The sequence below is a fragment of the Mesoplodon densirostris genome, chromosome 13 (assembly GCF_025265405.1).
Source record: "Mesoplodon densirostris isolate mMesDen1 chromosome 13, mMesDen1 primary haplotype, whole genome shotgun sequence".
In the NCBI taxonomy this organism is placed as follows: Eukaryota; Metazoa; Chordata; class Mammalia; order Artiodactyla; family Ziphiidae; genus Mesoplodon; species Mesoplodon densirostris.
The window spans coordinates 60,365,765-60,388,680 of record NC_082673.1 but is presented as its reverse complement, the minus strand read 5'-3'; the positions used below and the strand labels follow the sequence as shown (position 1 = coordinate 60,388,680).

General features: G+C 38.0%; 1 protein-coding gene across 3 annotated transcripts in view; it reads left to right on the top strand.

Moving 5' to 3' along the window:
* AZIN1 (antizyme inhibitor 1) overlaps window positions 1-22,727 on the top strand; it is a 32,346-nt gene extending 9,619 nt beyond the window's left edge. Inside the window, exons 3-13 of one of the 3 annotated variants that reach the window (XM_060115843.1) lie at window positions 2,872-3,017; window positions 8,681-8,878; window positions 10,885-11,058; window positions 12,220-12,392; window positions 14,265-14,399; window positions 16,112-16,193; window positions 16,555-16,629; window positions 17,570-17,729; window positions 19,169-19,284; window positions 19,609-19,823; window positions 20,413-22,727. In XM_060115843.1, the coding sequence (XP_059971826.1) occupies window positions 8,777-8,878; window positions 10,885-11,058; window positions 12,220-12,392; window positions 14,265-14,399; window positions 16,112-16,193; window positions 16,555-16,629; window positions 17,570-17,729; window positions 19,169-19,284; window positions 19,609-19,823; window positions 20,413-20,524 (1,344 nt within the window). In that variant the 5' untranslated portion in view covers window positions 2,872-3,017; window positions 8,681-8,776 and the 3' untranslated portion in view covers window positions 20,525-22,727. The remainder of the gene's footprint in view (window positions 1-2,871; window positions 3,018-8,680; window positions 8,879-10,884; window positions 11,059-12,219; window positions 12,393-14,264; window positions 14,400-16,111; window positions 16,194-16,554; window positions 16,630-17,569; window positions 17,730-19,168; window positions 19,285-19,608; window positions 19,824-20,412) is intronic. The other 2 variants (XM_060115845.1, XM_060115842.1) reach the window with 2 other exon arrangements.
* Window positions 22,728-22,916: the final 189 nt, after the last annotated feature.

The window sequence follows — 22,916 nt, the reverse complement described above, 5'->3', positions numbered from 1 at the left end:
AGGTAGCTATATAAATTTAAAGAATTCCAATCAAATAAAATTAAAAATTCAGGGCTTCCCTGGTGGCGCAGTGGTTGAGAGTCCGCCTGCCGATGCAGGGGACACGGGTTCGTGCCCCGGTCTGGGAAGATCCCACATGCCGCGGAGCGGCTGGGCCCGCGAGCCATGGCCGCGGAGCCTGTGTGTCCAGAGCCTGTGCTCCGCGACGGGAGAGGCCACAGCAGTGAGAGGCCCGCGTACAGCAAAAAAAAAAAAAAAGAAAGAAAGAAAAAAAAAATTCAGCTGTTCAATTGCTTGGGCACATTTTGAGTGCTTGGGAATTATATGTGGCTAATGGCTATTGTTTTGGACAGTGACAAAGAACGTTTCAATCATCATAGAAAGTTCTGTTGGACAGCATCACTCTAGTGGTATTAGCCATATTAATCTTAAAATATCTATTAATAAGAATCATAAGAATTACACATTCTCTTCTTTCTCCTTAGGTTTGTCTGATAAACTGTTCTTGACTGTAGGGGCTTTTCAGTTTTATATTCTAGTTGAATTCTTTAGTTGCCCAGCATGTTCTTAAGATCCAGCTCCCTGCTATACTTCATGTGCTCATACAGACTGAACTTAATATTAGGTTTATGTTGAATATATGACTTCAGATTATTTCTGATCTGTTTCTTTCTTTTGGCGGGGGGTGGCTTGTGGGATATTTGTTCCCCAACCAGGAATTGAACCCTGGCCCCCTGCAGTGGAGGCATGGAGTCCTGACCACTGGACCGCCAGGGAATTCCCTATTTTTTGTTTTTTACTGCAAAGATACTGTGGTGCCCAGTTTATAAAGTGCTCCTAAATAAGTATAGTCTCTCCTTAGTTCATCATCTAGGTTCAGCATGGTTGACATGTTATATTTGGCATGACCAAGAGTAGGGTGGGATATCCTAGTATGTTGAACATGTATACTATAGCAAAATAAATAAAACTCAAAATGAGAGAGATTTGCTATCCCAAATTCATGAAGAGCTCTTATAGGTCAATAAGAAAAAGCAAAAAACATGTAGGAAAATGAGCAAAAGGCTTAAAAACAATTTTTCACAAATAACATAGCAGTTTCACTCCCAGGTATGTGGCCCTAGACTGTGGCACACTGCTTGGTTCTTCATTTGTGGATCAGCAGCTAGTTTGCAGACCACAACTTGAGCAGTGTTCCCCTTGGGTACATAAATAACAGCAAGAAATTATATTATGGTGTTTATAAACAATATAGCAAAAAAATGGGACAACCTATAGGTCCTCTTTGGATAAATAAATGTACATCTACAAAGAATAGTACACAGCAATGAAAATTAATAGATGGGACTCCAGTCCCATCTATCTGTGTGAAGGAATTGAAATTATAAAGTTGAGCAAAAGACGTCATAGTAGGAAAACAACAGTGACTCCGTTCATGCTTCAAAACCAGTAAAGCCGATGTTTTAGAGGGCAGATAGAGCAATAAAAAGATTAAATAACAAGGGAATGATTGGAAAAGTCCGAACATGCTTATTCTAGAGGAGATGCAACCACTGCTACCTGGTAAAGATGTTTAGGGGCTTCTGAGGTATTCAGTCTTCCTTAACCTGGTGTTTACTGCAGTCATTGTAATGGACACATGCTTTATATAATAAAAATAAATTTTCCTCTTGGTGAGGTGGCAATGAGATCTGCCCTAGGGTAATCAAAATAGTAGTTTAGTGCATTTGTTTAAAAGGTTATTTCCTGTGCTGCACCAGGAAAACTAGAGAGCTTGAAATAATATGGTTATGTATTTGCTGCTGTTCATGTTGCATTATAATAGTTATCTGTAATGTTACTACATTTTAATTACCATAGGAATTTACATATTTCACTTCTGTACAGGTACATACTTGCTCCAGAAGAAATTTAGTCTTCACATCAGATAGTCAAGACACATTTTTTAAGAGAGCCTAATCTTGTCAATTTCACTTGCAAAAGTATATTGCTATGAAAATCCTGTATTTCCATTTCCTCATTTAGATGTATTTTTAGAGTTTAATGTGAGGCATTTCATTGGGCAGCCTTTACCCAAGCATTTCAAACTTAGCCTGTTGGGCTCATTTCCTTTAGGATTCCCCCCACCTTTATGTATTTCCTATTCATTCTTGTTCTTGTCTGTTTTTTAAAAAATAATTCTTCAGCAGTCACCTTTAGTGTTCTTCCTCTAGAGTTAGTTTTTTTCAACCTTATCAGCTGAAAAATAAACGTAAGGGTGTTTATTGCCGTTATTGGCTTTCCTCTTGTTGTCAATTAAAGCAACCCCTGTCCTGATGATCCTCAGTACTCAGTGTAGGCTGTTGTTATTATCCATCACTTTTGGTCCAACATGGAAAAAGTTCATACAGTCTTATGATCACACAATTTATTGGAACTTCTACCTACCAGTTCTGATACGTAGCTTCCTGAAACTACCTTCCTGGAGGCCTGCTCCAGACCTCATGTTTGTAGTACCGGTGTCATCCCTTGTGGCCGATTATTTCTAAAGGTATTCTCTGTGGTAAGTAACATTTTTCTGTGGGATGTAGAATGCAGAGGTGACTTTGACAGCATTGTGTCTTTTTTTTTCCCCATTGTGTCTATTTTTAAAGCTGTGAGCTGAGTGCTAAGTCATCAAATGCCTGTGTAAAAGTAATAATAAAGGTAGAAATACCCTTAGGCTTCTTCAGAATAATAGTAGTAGTATAAATTTCAAAATATCTTAAGTTCTCATTTTTAATGAGTAAAAGTCCTTTTAGAAAACTGGTCATGTGTTAAGGTTGGGTTTCCTGCTTAGATGTCTCTGAAACAGTACTCTCAAACTTTCAGCTCTCCCTGTTCTACTTCCAGGGAGGTCTTCACTTCAGAAATCCAAGACTCATATTCATCCAGCTTGGTGTCAAGTGGGCTGTTGCTGCCAGAATTATCTTGTGATTATTTGAGAGATGTATCAGTTTCTTCTGAAGTGCAATCAACTGTAGAAGCCTTTGTAGCAGGTGTGTAACAAGGCAAGTGCCCAGCTGCTGCAACCACTCCTCTTGGAGCTACCCTCTCGATGACATGAGGACTCACGACCTCATGAAAGACTCCAGGGAGCAGTGTGTGGTTCTTGGGAGCCTTTTCTTTCCTTGGCAGCTCTTCCTGAAAAATGTATTATCAAAAAACACCAATATGAAGGTGTAAATAAGGAATGTTAAACATGTTCTTTTCTTCCCAGCTATGATGTCCAAGAGGAAATTGTTTCATTTATAAACATAATATTGTGATTGCAGCAGTTGTATTAGTGTAAAATAAGCTGAGCTTTCTTTCACCATATATTAAGGTGTTTGGTTGTGAAAATAGCTCAAAGGCTCTTGTGAGTAGAGAGCACATTTTAGTGTCTATTGATAAAAATAAACTTGGGAGCTTTTTTTAAAAATGGATTTGCTCTTTTAAGTTTAATTTAAATAAGTCAGTGTCCAGCAACAGTAGACTGTAGTATGTAGTGGTCTATAACATGTTGGAACCAATAAATCAGTCCTGTTTCTGATTTATACACCATTAAAAAAAATGGTGCAGTGTCTGTTGGGAATTATAACCAGGATTAGATTGGAACATGGGGAAAGTTTGGCATCATCTGGGTTTGAGTCTGCTGCATTCTTTTTTTTGGCTGGAGCGCTTTGCAGGATCTTAGTTCCCCAGCCAGGGATTGAACATGGGCCCCTACAGTGGAAGTGCAGAGTCCTAACCACTGGACCACCAGGGGAATTCCCTGAGTGTGCATTCTTAATGGAGAGATCCTTGGAAATTCCCTGTGATGTGGATTAACTCGGTGGATCTGGCATACAGTACAAACTCTGCTCACCCCCAGCACATGCACACTTATTTTCATTCTGACTCCCTAGGGCATGCTGTGCGTCAGATTTTTGGTTTAACATTACCACCAAGTAACTTTAAATGCCTCTTGAAAACATTTTACTCAAACATTTCTTTACTTTAGTGCCTTGTAAAGCAGAAATGTAGAACATGAACCTTTTTGCAGCAGTGAAACTTTAAAGTATTTTTGCTCACGTGTTAAGAAAATTGCAAGCATAGGCTTCTGAGGGTATGGTTATGAACTGCTTTCAGGACTCTTTCAGTGAGATCGGGCGTAGGAAAGACTCAAGAACAGTCTATGCTTAGCCACCAACTTAACTTAAGCCTTTTCAATTGTTGGAAATACTGGGCTTCCAAGTGAACATTTCATTTGAGCACAGGGATTGTGGCTCAAAATGTGTTAGAAACCCTCTTTCCTGAAGGTCTTTGTGTTTTGTGGATTCTCTTGAGGAATTAGTTTTTCCTGGGCATAGCATTTAGTTTTTAACTGACAGTTGAGCTTTGCATTTACATGTGGGTCACTTGTGTATCAAGGTTTTGGGCTCCTTTTAAGGAAGTGAAAGATGGACCTCTTTTTCAACACACTTCAGGGAGTTCTTTCCTGTCATCACCACAACCCTTAAGTTTCAGAGCTCCCCATTCTTAGAATCGTCCTTTTTTCATCTTTTCTCAGCACCTACTCTGGGCTAGGAAATAACGGAAATCTTAAGACCTTCCTAGGGAGCATCTGAGAAGATAAACCAAGATAGAGCTCACTTATCTCAACATTTACCATCTTTTATGTATAGACGTTATTAGTATTGGTTTTAATCAACTATTATTGCAGTGCTTGGTATAATTACGGAAGTAAAAAAATACTACGTTTACTTCTGCCTTAGTTGTTTTAGGTGTGTTGGTCCCAAAATCCTTTTTGTCAGGTCCTGCCGATATAGCAAATCTTATTTTATTTTTCTGTCACAGTCCTTTTGTGAGTAAGCTAAGGATTGGTAAACTAACCCTATGGTTACTTCAGAAGTCAGAGTTCCATTTCAGTGATGATACTATAGCCACTCTAATGTACTCTCAATCTCTCCTTTAGAGCAGGGCATGCTTTAACATATCTTTATTCATGTTCGTAGTACATTTATTTGTCAGCTGTTTTAGTTTGGCCTTTACTGTTTAAAATTATTCCACTTCACAAAAGTCTGTAGTGACAGAAAGCAGATAAATGGTTGTCTGAGGTGGACAAAAGGGACATGAAGAAATTTATCTTTATGGTAGTGCTGGTTACAATGGTGTATACGTTAGTCAAAGCGGGGGTGTACGTTATTGCATGTAAACTGTTGATAAGATGGATGGAAAAGAAAGAAAAATTCAAATTTAGAGGTTACCTGAGAGTTTTAGACAAAAGATATAGAAGGAGCAAGGTTGAAATGTAGAAACCAGTCATAAAGAAAGGTTAGAAAGGCTATGAGAAGGCATGATAGGATGTTTTGGTACCACATGTGAATAAACTTTATTTTAGTTTAAGAACTATGGGAATTTATATGTCTGAGAAATGGTTAATTGATTATGGGGGTGTCATTTAGTCTGTCAGAGAGACTGAGAGTTGTGTTTGATTTCCAAAAGAGGAATCCTGTGTTTTCTAGGAACGGGACTGCTGGGGAGACAGTTTCCCTTTTAACAGACAGGCATACCTCGTTTTATTGCGCTTGGCAAATACTGCATTTTTCACAGACTAAAGGTTTGTGGTGACCTTGCTTTGAGCAAGTCTATTGGTGCCATTTTTCCAACAGCATTATTTTTTAGTTAAGGTATATACATTGTTCGTGATTTTTTGGTGTGTGTGGGATTTTGGTTTTTTTTTTCCCACACTTAATAGACTAGAGAATAGTGTAAGCATAACTTTTATAGGAACTGGGAAACCGAAAAGTTTGTGTGACTCGCTTTACTGCAATACTCACTTTATTACAGTGGTTTGGAACTGAACCTCCAAGGTATGCCTGTTAATTTGATCATCAGCATTTCTAGAGCTAGCCTAATTAGTTGTTCTGTGCTTCAGTGTCTTCATCTGTAAAACAGAATAATACTGTCATAGTGGGGTTTTTTTAATATTTATTTATTCATTTATTTATTTTTGGCTGCATTGGGTCTTCGTTGTGCGCAGGCTTTCTCTCGAGTTGCAGGCTTTCTCGAGTTGCGGCGAGCGGGGACTACTCTTCATTGTGTTGCGCGGGCTTCTCAGTGGGGGGTGGCTTCTCTCGCTGCTGGGCACGAGCTCTAGGTGCGCGGGCTTAGTTGCTCCGCGGCATGTGGGATCTTCCCGGACCACGCATCGAATCCGTGTCCCCTGATGGGCAGGCGGATTCTTAACCACTGCGCCACCAGGGAAGTCCCTGTCATAGTGGTTTTAAAGGTTAAGAGAATATTGTATAAAGTACTTGGCACACTGCTATAAAAAAATGTTTGCTTTTAGATTTAAGCTAGTTTAGCAGGCAGTGAGAGTTGAACCTGTAGATTATATAGTTTGAAAATAGTTGGAAAAAATTCCCTATCCCTATGACCATAACCTTACTTAATCTAGAAAAATTTCTGAAGAATGTGGGCATTCAGCAGGTAAGACTAAATTGAATGGGCCTGATGTTTTTGCAGCTGTTTAGGACCCTGATGTTAGAGGAAAATTAGCCTTCTTGTAAACACTAGCTGTAGGAAATTGAGGTTCATCTTGTCCTGGCTTTAAAAGCTAGACTTTACATTTGGTAGCAGTTGCCTGTGATGGTCAGTAATTGATAACTCAAGGTTCCCAGGTAAATACTGCATAGAGAGTAGAGTCTCCTTAGGAGTCTCATGAGTGGAAATACTAGGCTAAAAACCTTGATTAAGTATGTTTCATCATTAATAGAATAATTGATCTTTTTGAATGAGTAGGTTTTATCTGTTCTGTTGCTTTAGTGCATAGTTGAATACCCCTCTAAAATTGATGTGCCAGCTGGTCTTATATTGCTTAAAATAAACATGTATCCTCAAGCCTAAAATGTGTACTTTCTGGGCACAGATTTAAATCATTTCTGGTATCATAATCTAAGAGATTTGCTCAGCTAAACTGAATGTAGTTGAGTTATTGGAAATAAAATTGTCATTTTTAAAATACTGCTTGTATTTTATGGAATTTGACTAATGCTCTGGCTTATTGATGAGTTTGTTTTGGTACAACCACTTTTTTTAAATTTATTTATTTTATTTATTTAATTTGGGCTGCATTGGGTCTTCGTTGCTGCATGTGGGCTTTTCTCTAGTTGCGGCAAGCGGGAGCTACTCTGTTGTGGTACACGGGCTTCTCATTGCGGTGGCTTCTCTTGTGGAGCACGGGCTCTAGGCGCATGGGCTTCGGTAGCTGTAGTTCGTGAGCGCAGGCTCAGTAGTTATGGCGCACGGGCTTAGTTGCTCCGTGAAAGCCGACACTTTTGAGAACCATTGAAATGGAGTATATTTTTAGGACAAGGGCCGTCACCCATGGTGAACTCTTGCATAGAGCAGGGAGAGGGGAAAGGAAAGGGGGCAATCAAGGATGTAGGAAAAGCTGTGCAGGTTTTAAAATAGGTTGCCAAGAGCTGGTCTATGTCCGTTATAATTAATGTGGCAACCAGAAATCAGTCCCAGGCAATGAGTAGCATCCTGTCTAGAGGACTTGTTTTGCTTATGGACTTTATATTAAAATAAATCTTTGCCTAAAGTAATGTAGGGACCAGTGAATTCAGCAAAGAACATAAACTTATTGTGTGTGCCGCTCCAGAGGACAGTGGGTGATTTGGAGAAAGAGGGAAAACTTTATTTGATTGGGGAGGGGTTGGATTTAGTCTGATGCCCTTTTAAAAATCAGAGTTCTTAGTAAATAAATGGTTTAGGATGTATAGGTCCCTAGCTTATTCCTAGTTTCAAATTATGATGGCATTTTTGTATTTCTGGCAGTTGGCGACTTAATTTTAGCTCTTCCAAGTCAACACTTAAACAAGTGATTTTAATTTTGTTTTTTACAACAGTCTTTTGAGGAAGTAGTTAAGGTGGTTAACTGAAGTTGACCTCAGATTGCGCAGCTATTAAATGACACAGCCAGGACTAGGTCTTCTGACTTCCTAGTCCAGTAACATTTTCACCAATCAGCTCACCTCATAAGAGACTTAACATTGTTAACTTGATTTAACTAGTCCATTTTAGCTTGTGGTGGGATCTAGATAGTGTGTATCAAAGCTACGGATTGTCCCCTAAAGTTGGCCTCCACTTTCACTCATTCCTATTGTTGATATTTACACATCACCTACTCTAGAATTTTACTTAGAAGACGTTTATCTGCAGTTACCTGGTAGCACACTGTTATGTGGCTGGCAGTGTATTGAAGTTTAGACTATTTTGATTTCTTAGCTGCAGACATTTATTCTGCTAGCTTTCTTTACTTAAAATGAGTAAAATTGTGTGTGTGATGGAGGAGTCATGAAACAAGATGAATAAAACAGACTGGCTCTGCAACTCTGTATGTAAGGTGACCATGTTTACTTGTAATCTTTTGTGCATATGTGTCAATTACCTTCTCAAGAAATTGTCATATTAAGCTTATTTTTTTTAATGTATAAATTCACATTTATTTGCTTTAAAATGGGCACTAAAGAAAAGGTTATTAGTGATCTAGTGTTTCTGAAAGTGTTAAGTGATCACAGATTCTTCACTAAATTGGGTACTTCTTATTATTAACACACTCTCATTGACAACTTATACATTAGGTTTGACTAAAGAAATAATACAGACTTGGAAATAACTTCTATTTTGACAGTTTGTTGCATATTCTAAGGACCCAGACGTAAGGCTTGGTGGCCCGTCTCTTGTTTTTCCTGGTTTATGACTTTCGGCTTTGTGGAATACGGCTGAGATGAAAGGATTTATTGACGATGCAAACTACTCCGTTGGCCTGTTGGATGAAGGAACAAACCTTGGAAATGTTATTGATAACTATGTTTATGAACATACCCTGGTAAGTGTGTCATCTCACATTTCTGAAAACAGTGTTACAAATTTCTGAAATCTGAAGCATCAGTGCTTTGTTTCCAAGGTCTTAATCTGATAAAAGTACTTCGTTCCAGGTTGTCTTGACATGACAACCCCAGTTCCCCTTGAGAAGTGATGAGATTCTCTTTCTAGACAGCCCTTTCTCTTCTGTGCTTTATAGCACCTGTTTTTGTATGTTTTTGGGGTTTTTTTTTTTTTTTTTTTTGCGGTACGCGGGCCTCTCACTGTTGTGGCCTCTCCCGTTGCGGAGCACAGGCTCCGGACGCGCAGGCTCAGCGGCCATGGCTCACGGGCCCAGCCGGCATGTGGGATCTTCCCAGACCGGGGCACGAACCCGTGTCCCCTGCATCGGCAGGCGAACTCTCAACCACTGCGCCACCAGGGAAGCCCTGTATGTTCTTTCATTTTCTTGATATGTTGCCAGCTATCCACTTAATCAGTACATGGCTTCTTACCCATTTTTCTGAACTGTGTACTTCCATAGATTTTAATTTATATTTCAGATAATCTTGGTTGTGTATGTTGAATGAGAATTTATACTGAATGCTTACTCTCCACTGCCCAAGTGTCAATTTCTATAGAATCATATTTATTGCTACTTAAGATCATTTTTGTTTCATCCTTACTGATAGAAAAATTTTGTTTATTGCCTTACTGATAGAATTTTTGTTGAAGCTAATTTCCCATATTCCCCAAATTCGAAGAATTGTTTTTGTGTTACTGGTGTTCAGTAATAGGATATCCAAAAAACTTTCTTCTTCTCTTGACCTTTACAAATGTGCTTAAGTCTTTTCACACACCAGCAAAATCCTGTTATTTCTCTCTTCTGCCGTCAGAATTCTTTTTGGGGGGTGAGGAAGAGTGACACTTGTCTTACCGTTCAGTCTGTTCTATAGCTGAGTCATTCTACAGTTAATTCTCTGATGTCACTAGTCTTAGTCACTTTTACAACACACTTCCTGGGGATGGAAGCATGTTTTTTAAGGATGGGGTAACTTCAGTACAACTGTCCTATATGTGCCACCCGTAACCCATAATTTCTAGTCGTGTCTGTTTCTTGGTTAGTATGTTCCAGTAATGTATATCTTCAAATAATGTGGGTTATAGAAAATAGTAATATCTTCAAGGCTTTTCAAACAATATTTGGATGTTGTATGTTTTTAAAAAGATTATTTTGTCTGCCATCTAACATTGGGTAATTTATGCTCTGGATGACATGCATAGTCATGTCTCTACTTCTAGAGTAGCCCCAACTTCGAAATCATTACACATCTCTGTTTGTTTGAGTCACGCTATGAGGCTTGTGGGATCTTAGTTCTCCAACCAGGGATTGAACCCAGGCCACAACAGTGAAAGCACAAGTCCTAACCACTGGACCTCCAGGGAAATCCCCCAGTTTTCTTCCTTTTGAGGGAAGAATATCCTTACTCAGACTTATCTGACATTTAGTGTACTTCTGTATTTTTAAATTCAAGTTTGCCACCTATATGCACACAAACTACCAACTTTATCTCCTTAAAAATGGGTTTCTTTTGTTTCCTTGTTTTACTGTCTTTAAGTGAAGTTCATAATGGAGATACAGCTTTTTGTTCAGGATTCCTCATTCTACTCACCGTATTAGGAAATTAGATCCTATACTGCTAAAGTAGGTTTATTTTAAACAGTTAAGGAAAGCATGGAAGGAAATAGGTAGTCTCCTTCCCCCTCCACTCCCCAAAAGTAAAATTGAGGCAATTCTGAAGTAGAAAGTCACTATAATTGATATATTTTTTTAATCGAAGAGAATATTTTCTATACCAGCATAGCATAGCACAGCACAGAGTCAAATTTAAAAAGAAACAAGCCTTAAGTGTGGTACTTTGTAAATGTTTATTCTTGGCTCATTTGTGGAGGAAAAGGGAGTTCTTTCCTACTTATGATACTCTGTTTTCTATAGTTTTTTTATGTTTCTCTTTTTCATAACCATAATAGACAGGGAAAAATGCATTTTTTGTGGGAGATCTTGGAAAGATTGTGAAGAAACACAGTCAGTGGCAGAACATAGTGGCTCAGATAAAGCCATTCTACACGGTAAAGTGCAACTCCACTCCAGCTGTACTTGAGATTTTGGCAGCTCTTGGAACTGGATTTGCTTGTTCCAGTAAAGTAAGTCATTTTCATTACTTTATTACTAAACTGCAGCATTTTAAAATTGACTAATTTTTGGTGACCCACAGCAGTAGGAGAACAATTGCAAGGAAGTTTTGACTTTTGAATGTGTTTCCTAACTCTGGTTTAAATTTGCAGTTTAATATTGGAAATTTACAAACTTTCAAGTGTACCTTTCAAGGAACGTTTTAGTGAGATGAGATTTTATAAGCTTTATTTTTCTTTAATCAAAAACTGTTATTCCTCACTTTTAGCCTAGAGCTAGCTTGACCAAATTACTTCTTAGGACAGCAAGATAATATCCTAAACTATGAGATTTCTCTGATGGTAATTACAGGCGTACCTCAGAGGTACTGCAGATTGTGTTCTAGACCACTGCAATAAAGCGAGTCACGTATGAATTTTTTGGTTTCTCAGTCCATATAAAAGTTACGTTTATACTGTATTGTGGTCTATTAAGTGTGCAATAGCATTATGTCTAAAATATAATGTACATACTTCAAATAAAATAATGCTGTTGAAAAAATGGTGCTCAACACAGGGTTGCCACAGATCTTCAATTGTAAAAATGCAGTATCTGCAAAGTGCAATAAAATGAGATATACCTGTAGACCTTTTTTTAAAAAAATAGGATCAGTATTTTTAATTTTAATTTTATTTTTTGGTTGCTTTGGGTCTTTGTTGCTGTGTGTGGGCTTTCTCTAGTGCAAGCAGGGGCTGCTCTTCGTTGTGGTGTGCAGGCTTCTCATTGTGGTGGCTTCTCTTCATTGCAGAGCATGGGCCTAGGCGCACAGGCTTCAGTAGTTGTAGTTGTGGCTCGTGGGCTCTAGAGTGCAGGCTCAGTAGTTGTGGCGCACAGGCTTCGTTGCTCCGCAGCTTGTGGGATCTTCCCGGACCAGGGTTCAAACCTGTGTCCCCTGCATTGGCAGGTGGATTCTTAACTGCTGCACCACCAGGGAAGTCCCTGTATACCTTTTTAACAGGTTTTTAACAGAGTACAGTATAGTAAGCATTACCGGAATCTGAATTATGACATACATCATCCTACTTTAACCTTATATAATTTGAATTTAACCAAAAAATAAAGGTATGTGTTAGTGATTGAAAAGTAATAGAAAGCTTGCCTTTTAGATGACACTGTTTAAAATCTGTTTTTAGACTGAAATGGCTTTAGTGCAAGAATTGGGTGTATCTCCAGAAAACATCATTTACATAAGTCCTTGCAAGCAAGTGTCTCAAATAAAGTATGCAGCAAAAGTTGGAGTGAATATCATGACATGTGACAATGAAGTCGAATTGAAGAAAATTGCACGTAATCACCCAAATGCCAAGTAAGTGTAAAACTAGGTGCATGGGAATATTATTACCTAGGGTTTGGGGTTGTCTTTAAGCCTGGGAAAAGGGGGCATTTATGTAGAGCAGTGGTATATGTTGTGATTACTGTGACTTATTTCAAGTTCCTTTATGGAAAATGCTACTAGCATTTTATTGGCTACTTCTGATCCTTCTGTGGAGCTGGGATGAGATAAGGGCATTTTGGGATATGAATTTATAATCTTTAATTCAAGGAAGAGAATCTGGTTGGTAGGATAATCAAATTAGAGCCACAGCTATATTTTCACAGTTACATGAACCATGCTAGTTATTTGTCATATTGGGAACAGGATGTGTTTGGTCGGCTTTTTGTCCTGGTTAGCTGAGGGTCTAATCCGCCCTTAGATGTGGTTTCTTGAATGGTTGTCCTTTGTGTCAGTGTCTTAGGAACCTAGTCCGTAGATTCCTGGGATTTCTTTAAGGCCCTTCTCCTCAAACAGGAAGTGTAATGTTTTTACTTGGACCTACATGCATCCCAAGAGTTATTTTTTTTTAACTAAAAACTTTTTAAAAGCAAAAAAATTTAAGGCAAAATTAATATTGCCATGAATTGGTATATCAAGAGGATTTTACAGTATACTGAATGTATATTAGTACAAAATTGTTTCCTTTTTAATAAGTTATTGTGTATGTTATATGTTGCTGAAAATGTGTATCGTATCCATATTTTCCTTGTATTCATAATTTTCTTATTGACTTTAATGGTATTCTTAGAAAGGTATCCTGACAGGATTTATTACTCTGAAAACCTTTGTTTTGATAAAGGCCAGTTTTTTGATAAAGTGGTTCTAGGGAACCTCTTGTCTCTCTTAAAAGTCTTCTGGGGGCGGTGGCGGGGGGAGTCTTCCTTTTCTGTGACCTGATTTGGGGTGTTTACTGTATTAGATTATAAATGGAATGGTATATTCTTTTTTTTTTTTTTGCGGTGCGTGGGCCTCTCACTGTTGAGACCTCTCCCGTTGCGGAGCGCAGGCTCAGTACGTGCAGGCTCAGCGGCCATGGCTCACGGGCCCAGCCGCTCCGCGGCACGTGGGATCTTCCCGGACCGGGACATGAACCCGCGTCCCCTGCATCGGCAGGCGGACTCTCAATCACTGTGCCACCAGGGAAGCCCTGGAATGGTATATTCTTGATAGAGCTGGTTCTGCTTGTAGGTAGAATAATTTTGCTTTTACAAACAGCATTTTTGTATAATTGCATTTTTTAGTGGTTTGTAATTACTTGGAGATTGCCTGACAGTCGTGATCATTTTGTCTTGGTTGTCGTGGTTTGGAAGGAAATACCAAATAGATTTGAATCAGCAGTCTAAGAGGCTGCTGTTGAGATACGTAAAATAACTTAGGACTTCCTAATTTTTTTGTTAGATGTACAAAATTAATGGGAGGAATATTCAGAATAAGTGGTAGAAGGTTAGCTAACTAGAACAATTTAGGAAATTTGGAACATTTAAAGCCCTGATCGTTTTTACTGAAAGACAATGATGGCATTGCTATTCAATTTAGTCTTTCTAGGTGGTTTTATGGACTGATGGACTTGATTTGAAAGTAATGTCTTTCATTACAGAGCCCAACCGACTCTTGATGCTACAACAGAGTCTTAACTTCCTTCATTTTCCAAATTCCCATCCTTGTAAGCTTCATGCTTTAGGCCCTAATTGCTAGTTTTTTCTCTATACAGGATTGTTTTTCATTAGGTTCACTTGATTCATCCGACGCTGGATTTTGGAGTGCTGACAACATAATCAACATACTTCCTACAATCTTCAGGCTTCACATGTGCTGATGATGATGTAAACCAACTCTGCCCCAATCATCTTCCCCTTCTCTTAGGGTCTTACTACATATTGCAACAGAAGATAATATTGGAGGTGAAGAGAGTAACATGAAGTTTGGCACTACCCTGAAGAACTGTAGGCATCTTTTGGAATGTGCTAAGGAACTTGATGTCCAAATTATTGGGGTTAAGTGAGTATTTGTTCTAAACTTCATTTTTTGGTGATAATATTTGTCTTTCTGTTACTGATTTAGAATTTCATTTGCATGAACTCTAATAGATTCAACTTTGGGTTTAATATACACTTCCCTTAGTTCAGGAAAGCAACTAAATATGCTTATCCTTCATACTATTTTGTACCTGTACCTTCCCCTCACCCAGTAAAGAGAGAAAATAGTAAATAACAATTCAGTTAGTAATGTAAATCACCTCTTTTTAAATTGAATGGAGGGATTTACTAGCATTCTAATGAATACCAAAATGGCATTCAGCTTCTAAGTTGTTGGAGATGTCATTTCATTTTTTCTTTTTCCTATCCTAAGACTTTTTCTCTTCTTTTTAATTCCTCAGGAGCACTTCAAAAAATCAGTAACTTTTTTTTACCCTCTCATTTTTTTTTTTAATATTGACATATGTCATGAGTTTTGGTTTTTATTTATTTATTTATTTATGGCTGTGTTGGGTCTTCGTTTCTGTGCGAGGTCTTTCTCTAGGTGTGGCAAGCGGGGGCCACTCTTCATCGCGGTGCGCGGGCCTCTCACTATCGCGGCCTCTCGTTGCGGAGCACGGTCTTCATGGCAGGCGTGCTCAGTAGTTGTGGCTCGCGGGCTCCAGACGCGCAGGCTCAGTAATTGTAGCTCACGGGCCCAGTTGCTCCACGGCATGTGGGATCCTCCCAGACCAGGGCTCGAACCTGTGTCCCCTGCATTGGCAGGCAGATTCTCAACCACTGCGCCACCAAGGAAGCCCTACCCTCTCAATTTTATGTGAGGAAACTAAGACCCAGAGAGTTAATGGTTTTGATCATAGTTTCAGAACCATGATCTGAATCAAATTTGGAGCAGCTTAATGCTCCAAATTTTAAAATTGCTCATAAAGATGGGTAAAGAATCACCACTGTTAAGCTTAAATCTGCCTTACTTGATAATATTAACAGTATTGGAGAGTTTTAATAGTTCAGCTAAATTTTATTGTTAACACACAGGAAAATTGATTTGGGGTATATTCTTCTATGAATTTTAGCATGTTTTTGTAACCACTGCCACAGTCAGGGTATAGAAAGAACCATATTTCAATTCATTTTATTTTATTTTATTATTTGGTTGCACCATGCAGTTTGTGGGATCTTAGTTCCTCAACCAGGGATTGAACCCGGGCCGCCTGCAGTGGAAGCATGGAGTCCTAACCACTGGACCGCTAGGGAATTCCCTATTTAAATTTAAATAGTCTGAATCATTGATAAGTATCACTGTTAATGAATACTAACAAGTATCAGTACTACTCAGCTGAATTAATGTTCACTTGTATTTATTTCACAATAGATACATTTTTATATTTTTAGATAAAATTGTGCATTCAAATTAAAGGTTTTGTAGGGTGATGCTTGTTACTTTACCATATATGCATAAAAAGCATGTCCCTATCTGATAGTCATGAAGCATAACTGCTAACTTATTAAAAAATGTTTATAAAATTATAGTATTATCCTAATATTGGATAATACTTTTCTAAAAGGCTGGTATTGTAACTTGGATGATTAGAGGCTCGTGCTTCTAATGCTTTAAATATTTGGTAAGGTTAATTTGAATATTTTTTGTGTCAGTATGGTGAATGAGAAAGGACTTACAGGAAAGGCCTCTAAAACTTGCATCAGCTTCAAATTTATTACTCTTATTTCTTTCAGATTTCATGTGTCAAGTGCTTGCAAAGAATCTCAAGTATATGTACATGCTTTATCTGATGCTCGATGTGTATTTGACATGGCTGTAAGTTTTTCCCTTAAATTATTTCGATATTTCAAGCCAGGATGTTATCTAAGATCCAGTGGTTTTCTACCTCTGAAGTACTCTCATTCATTCTTTCTTATGACATGCACATTTTTAAAAATGGGTGTGAAGGGATGACATAGTAATTTACTTGCATGTCTAAAGATAATACAGAAACACCAGGAAGACAATATATATAACATTGAATGAATCTGTTTCTGTTAGTAGAAAGCAAGAAATTTACTGTACTAAATTAAAGGTCAGAACAGAGATTATTTACCTCCTTTTTTTTTTGAAATGTCCCTATATGCATTACAATTTGGAAAAGCATTTAAAGATTTTCCCCCCTCCACATCTCTAGGGAGAATTTGGCTTCACAATGAGCATGTTAGACATTGGTGGAGGCTTCACAGGAACCGAATTTCAATTGGAAGAGGTAAACCTTGTTCAGTGGGTGGACATACTGGAATAATCTCTCATTCTTTACTACTTAACCTGGTAGATTTGTAGACGAGAGTGTTTTTTTTTTTTTTTTTTTTTAAAGAAGACGTTGGGGGTAGGAGTATTTATTTATTTATTTATTTTTGCTGTGTTGCATCTTCGTTTCTGTGCGAGGGCTTTCTCTAGTTGTGGCAAGCGGGGGCCACTCTTCATCGCGGTGCGCGGGCCTCTCACTATCGCGGCCCCTTGTTGCGGAGCACAGGCTCCAGACGCGCAGGCTCAGTAGTCGTGGCTCACGGGCCTAGTTGCTCCGCGGCATGTGGGATCCTCCCAGACCAGGGCTCGAACCCGTGTCCCCTGCATTAGCAGGCAGATTCTCAACCATTGCGCCACCAGGGAAGCCCCTAGACGAGAGTTTTTACAGCAGCACCTAAAGGTGTAACATTGTTTAAAATTTTATTTTAAGAAAATGAATAGACAATGAGAAGATAGCTTAACTTTGAAAAGTTTAAACTCTGTAGCATAATTTTATCACAGAAAGTTTCTATTTTCAGTACTTGATGGCACAGATGAATTCATAACTTGGAGAGCTTGAGCTGTTTTATCCAGATACACACCACTCCTCACCTTCCTAATATATAGAAACTTATTTGAAATTTTCCTCCTTCATTGATAGTGATTGAATATAGAGACATGACTTTAAACAATCACCAGTAGCCATTTGCCATTGGAGTTACGATATATCTTTTTTTTATGCCATTCTGATAGTTAGAAAATAAACTTTGATGACTTGAAAGCCTGCTTTATTGCAAAGCTTCATGGTCTATAATTCAACTACTTAATTTTCCTAGAAAATTTAATAGCTATCAGTCTCTTAATATTGTGAATTATCTAATCCAATATTAAAACCATAATGTGGGGTTTTAAATCCATAGGTTAATCATGTTATCAGCCCTTTGTTGGATGTCTACTTTCCTGAAGGATCCGGCATTAAGATAATTTCTGAACCCGGAAGCTATTATGTGTCTTCTGCATTTACACTTGCAGTTAATATCATTGCAAAGAAAGTTGTTGAAAACAAGTTTTCCTCTGGAGGTAAGTTACAAAGTTTATAGTTTTGTTTCTGTTAGTAGGTAATTCCAATTAGTTTGAAGATGAGTTTATCAGATACTAATCAGGTATAAATTTACTGTAGGACATTTCATGGATTATAAAGTTGTGGGTGGTCTTCATCCATCAGTAGGCAGCAGCTAGGGAGCTTTTCAAAATGCCCTAGCCAAGGCCCCATTCCATAATAAGACTTTCTGAATCCAGCTCTTCTTGATACTGATGTTGAGACAGGCTTATTTTATTTTATTTTATTTTTTTTTTTTTTTTTTTTTTTTTTTTTTTTTTCGGTATGCGGGCCTCTCACTTTTGTGGCCTCCCCCGTTGCGGAGCACAGGCTCCGGACGCGCAGGCTCCGGACGCGCAGGCTCAGCGGCCATGGCTCACGGGCCCAGCCGCTCCGCGGCATATGGGATCCTCCCAGACCGGGGCACGAACCCGTATCCCCTGCATCGGCAGGCGGACTCTCAACCACTTGCGCCACCAGGGAGGCCCAAGACAGGCTTATTTTAGATAAACTTACCCAGGTGATTGATTCCCCTTAAGAACCAGTACAGTCTTAAATGTATGATTTGACAAGTTAATGAAGGCTTACACTGTCATCTCTATCAAGCTACAAATAATTTTCATAAAGTTTTTTCTCAGCTTTGTTCCTTTGCCAGATAATCACTCTGATTATTTTTCCACCATAGATTAGTTTGGGCTGCTCTTGAACTTCATATAAATGAGGTCATATAACATATATTCTTCTTTTTAAGACAGCTCAGTATAATGTCTGAACCATTTTGTTTTACATTTATTGCCAATTAATATTCCATTTTCTGAATGAATATACATTGTATATTCATTGCATCCATTCTCTTGCTGATGATTATTTGATTGTTCCCAGTTTTTGGCTATTAAGAATAAAACTATTACTACATTCTTGTACTACTGGTATTGTGGACATTTTTCATTTCTCTTAGGTAAATGATTAAGAATAGAATTGCTGGGTCACAGAATAGGTGTCTGCAAAGATTTCAGAATGGCATTACTATTTTGCCCCTCCAATGACAATGTATATATGCAAGTTCTGGTTGCTCCCAACCTTTACTGACTTTTTGGGGTGGGGGTGTCAGTGTTCTAAATTTCATCCATTCAGTAGGCCTGTGGCGGTGGTATCTCACTGTAGTTTTTCATTTGCATTTACCTGGTGACCAGTGATGTAGAGCACTGTTTTCACGTCTTCATTGGTTATCCTCCTTTGTGAAGTGTGTTCAGTAGTTCAGGCTAACAGTTTTAAGGTATGTCAGTATATATGTGTCAGTGTTTATGTTTTGAGGAGTGTGAAACCTACGAGTCAGTTCTGTAAATACTAATTCAGACTTTAATACACCTTTCAGATGTTCTACTATAAACTCATCTTTCCTTTTCCTGTTTCATTTCAGTAGGAAAAACCGGAAGTGATGAACCAACCTTCATGTATTATATGAACGATGGTGTTTATGGTTCTTTCGCAAGTAAACTGTCTGAGGACTTAAATACCATTCCAGAGGTTCACAAGGCAAGTTTTATTACAAATAATATAAAAACTGCTTATATGGCAGTTTATGAACGAGCTGTTATTTTTAAGATACATCCCAATTTTTGGAGATATATTTTAGGATGCGGGAAGGTTGCCCCTTTTATGAGGATTTGCATATCTCTGGCTGAGTTCCTTTAGTTGCTTCCTTAGATGGAGTTAAGGAGCATCACTGCCGCTGCTTCTAGGCCTTTCTTCCAGGGGCACATTTGATCTGAGATAGTAAAAATGCTCTTATCCACCTTCAAATTCAGTGCCTGCCTGAGTAAAAACCCAGCAAAACAACAAACTTTTTTTTTCCTGCAGAAATACAAGGAAGATGAGCCTCTGTTTACAAGCAGCCTTTGGGGTCCATCCTGTGATGAGCTTGATCAAATTGTGGAAAATTGTCTTCTTCCTGAGCTGAATGTGGGAGATTGGCTTATCTTTGATAACATGGGAGCAGATTCTTTCCATGAACCATCTGCTTTTAATGATTTTCAGAGGCCAGCTATTTATTATATGATGTCATACAGTGATTGGTAAGATGGTGTTTTTGTTTTTAAGTAGATTGGGTATTTGAGGTGACAGAACGTTTGCTAATTTTAATTCTGTAATGAACGCACAACTTAAAAGTAATAGCAAAATGATCTTTTAAGAGTAATTGGGGGACTTGCTTGGTGACGCAGTGGTTAAGAATCCGCCTGCCAATGCAGGGGACACGGGTTCAAGCCCTGGTCCAGGAAGATCCCACATGCTGCGGAGCAACTAAGCCCGTGCGCCACAACTACTGAGCCTGCGCTCTAGAGCCCGCGAGCCACAACTACTGAGCCCATGTGCCACAACTACTGAAGCCCGCACGCCTAAAGCCTGAGCTCCACAACAAGAGAAACCACTGCAATGAGAAGCCCACGCACCACAACGAAGAGTAGCCCTTGCTCGATGTAATTAGAGAAAGCCCGCGTGCGGCAATGAAGACCCAACACAACCAAATAAATAAATGAAAATTTTTTTTAAAAAAAGAGTAATTGGAAGATCACTTATTTTACAGTCCTATTTCATTGTCCATTTGTTATGTGGTTGTGTGGTCTTTATCCTTAAATTCAAATTTTCTACTTTTTTCTTATGTAGGTATGAGATGCAAGATGCTGGAATTACTTCAGACACAATGATGAAGAACTTCTTCTTTGTGCCTTCTTGCATTCAGTTGAGCCAGGAAGACAACTTTTCCACTGAAGCTTAAGCAGGCATTAACGCTTTTTTAGATATGAAGTTGCAGGTTAAGCTTGTCTGGTCTACATTCCAGTGTGGAAAAAATTTGAACAATCTTATTCTGTTAATTCTCTTGGAAACAAAAACTATTAGTAATAGCTATTTGGGACCAGACAAAATTAGCTCTCATCTATAATTCACTGGGGGTAATTGGGAGATTAAGATAATGTATCCACATTTAAACTTACCAGTTTGCCCTACCCCTTAAGCGTTTAAAATAAAATATGCAACAAAATGGATGACTTAGTGGAGATGGAAGCCCATTAATTGGGTTCCCCATTAAACCGTTTACATACAAGTACACAGTTTTTATACTAAGGATTCGTGTTTAAAAAGTCTTGTAAAGTTAATGTCTTTCACCCAGATATATCAAATGTCAGTGGAAGACCAGTGTGATTTCATTAGATACGTTTAGTGTATTTAGAATGTGTAAATTTGTGCTTTGAACTGTAGTTTAATAAATGTACAATTGCATCATAGTATTTGTTGTATTTGACCTAATGTAACCCTTGTATGATTGCAATAAAATTTTGTGTAGATTTTACTGTTTTTTCAGGCTAAAACTTTGGGAAAGGGGCTAGCTAGCAAAGGTAGTTTCGAAATAGATGTGTATATGGACTGTTTAGAAGGTTATTTTCCTTTATAGCCCATTTAAGTTTAGTTTGGCTCAGTATATTTTTCAGTTATTTAATTAGTAATTTAAGTAAAATGTTTGGTAAATCATTGTGAAGTTGAGATTCATTATGGAGAGTTGATGTGCAGTAAGCATGATGTTTAACAATTTTAACACCAAAAATGTTAATCCTGCATAAACCAATTGTAATAATTAATAGGTGTTTCTGTACAGATAGAATGCATAGAGTACCTTAGTAAATCTTTGAATCACAAATCTTTTGGCTGAAATGGGAGATTCTCTTAAGTACCTTGAAAAAACTTTGGGGGAGGGAAGTAAAATTGCAGAAAACTCTGCAACGCACTAAATCTTAAAGAAGGGCTACATCTATATCCAGAAACCTGATGCTCCTTTGCACGGAATATTATTTAAATTGAAACTTGTGAGGTGGGGTGGGGAGAAGCACACCTATTTTCAGTTTCTCAATTGCAGTGATTTCAGACTTAGGGTTTGTTTTGTTTTAGCTATTCACTTAGCTTCTTGTTATTTCCCATTTGTTCAGCTTAGTGTAGTTTTAATTCTTTTCATACTAAAATTTTATGGTGATTGGGGGAAGTGAGTTAGAGTCACTAACATGACAGTTGTTGCCAGGAATTTGCGTTGTTCACTGCTAGTATATTAGTAATCCTAGATCTCAGAATCACAATAGTAATAAGCAACAGGGGTCATTTTTTCCTAACTTACTCTATGTTCAGATGTGGAATTTCTGTCTACCAAGAGGAAATGCGACTTCACTTTGGTGCCAATGGACAGAAAATTCTACCTGTGCTACATAGGAGAAGTTTGGAATGCACTTAATAGCTGGTTTTTACACCTTGATTTCAAGGTGGAAGGAAATTGATCATAAATCTCCAATAAATTTCAATCTCTTAAACCAGTAGGTGCTTAATATTTTTGATTTGATTAATTCCCATTTGAATTTTGTGGTTCTATTAATTTAAAAAAAAAAGACCCCAATCTGTTGTCATCTAACTACCCTTGGGCTTTTCCAAGATGTAATGTGGGGTTTTATGCAAAATTCCAAGCTACCATGCAACTATTTTTAACTGTAATAAGGAGGAGGAATTGTTCCTAACCTTCTTTACTTGTGCTTTTTGGTCCAGAAATGCCAAATCTTTTGAGAGGTGGTACAACTTTGAGTCATTGGCCTGACTATACAACTTTCAGCTTCGTGATGTGTCGATTTTGCCGTATTTATAGGAGAGCTATTCTGTGTATAACAGCTCAGAGTTGCAAGTAAGACATGAATGATACGGTAACTTTAAGAAATATCTGTGTTGTATTTGAAGACTGTTTGCCATAAATCAGAAGTTTGAACTTAAATGTATTTCAATTTGGTTTGCTTAAAATAATGAATTAATGTAACAATTTTTTTAAACAATATTGTAATCTCAGTTCAGAATTTAACTGAAACTATAAAACCCAAATGATTTCTATATAGTAAATTGAACTGTAAAGGTAACTTGTGTGTGATTCTGAATACACAGATAAAATGTTTTTATTCCTCCTTACATTTTAGTTTTGCTTTGCTTTGGCTTCTGTTGTGAAAGAGTTGTAATTTTACATATCAGTTTTGTGTGTTAACTTGTAAGCATTCTTTCAGACTCTTAACTTGCTTTATCACATAGTAACAAATTGAATCTGGTAAAATGATTCTGGATATTACATATGGAATACTGAAGGCTTTGAT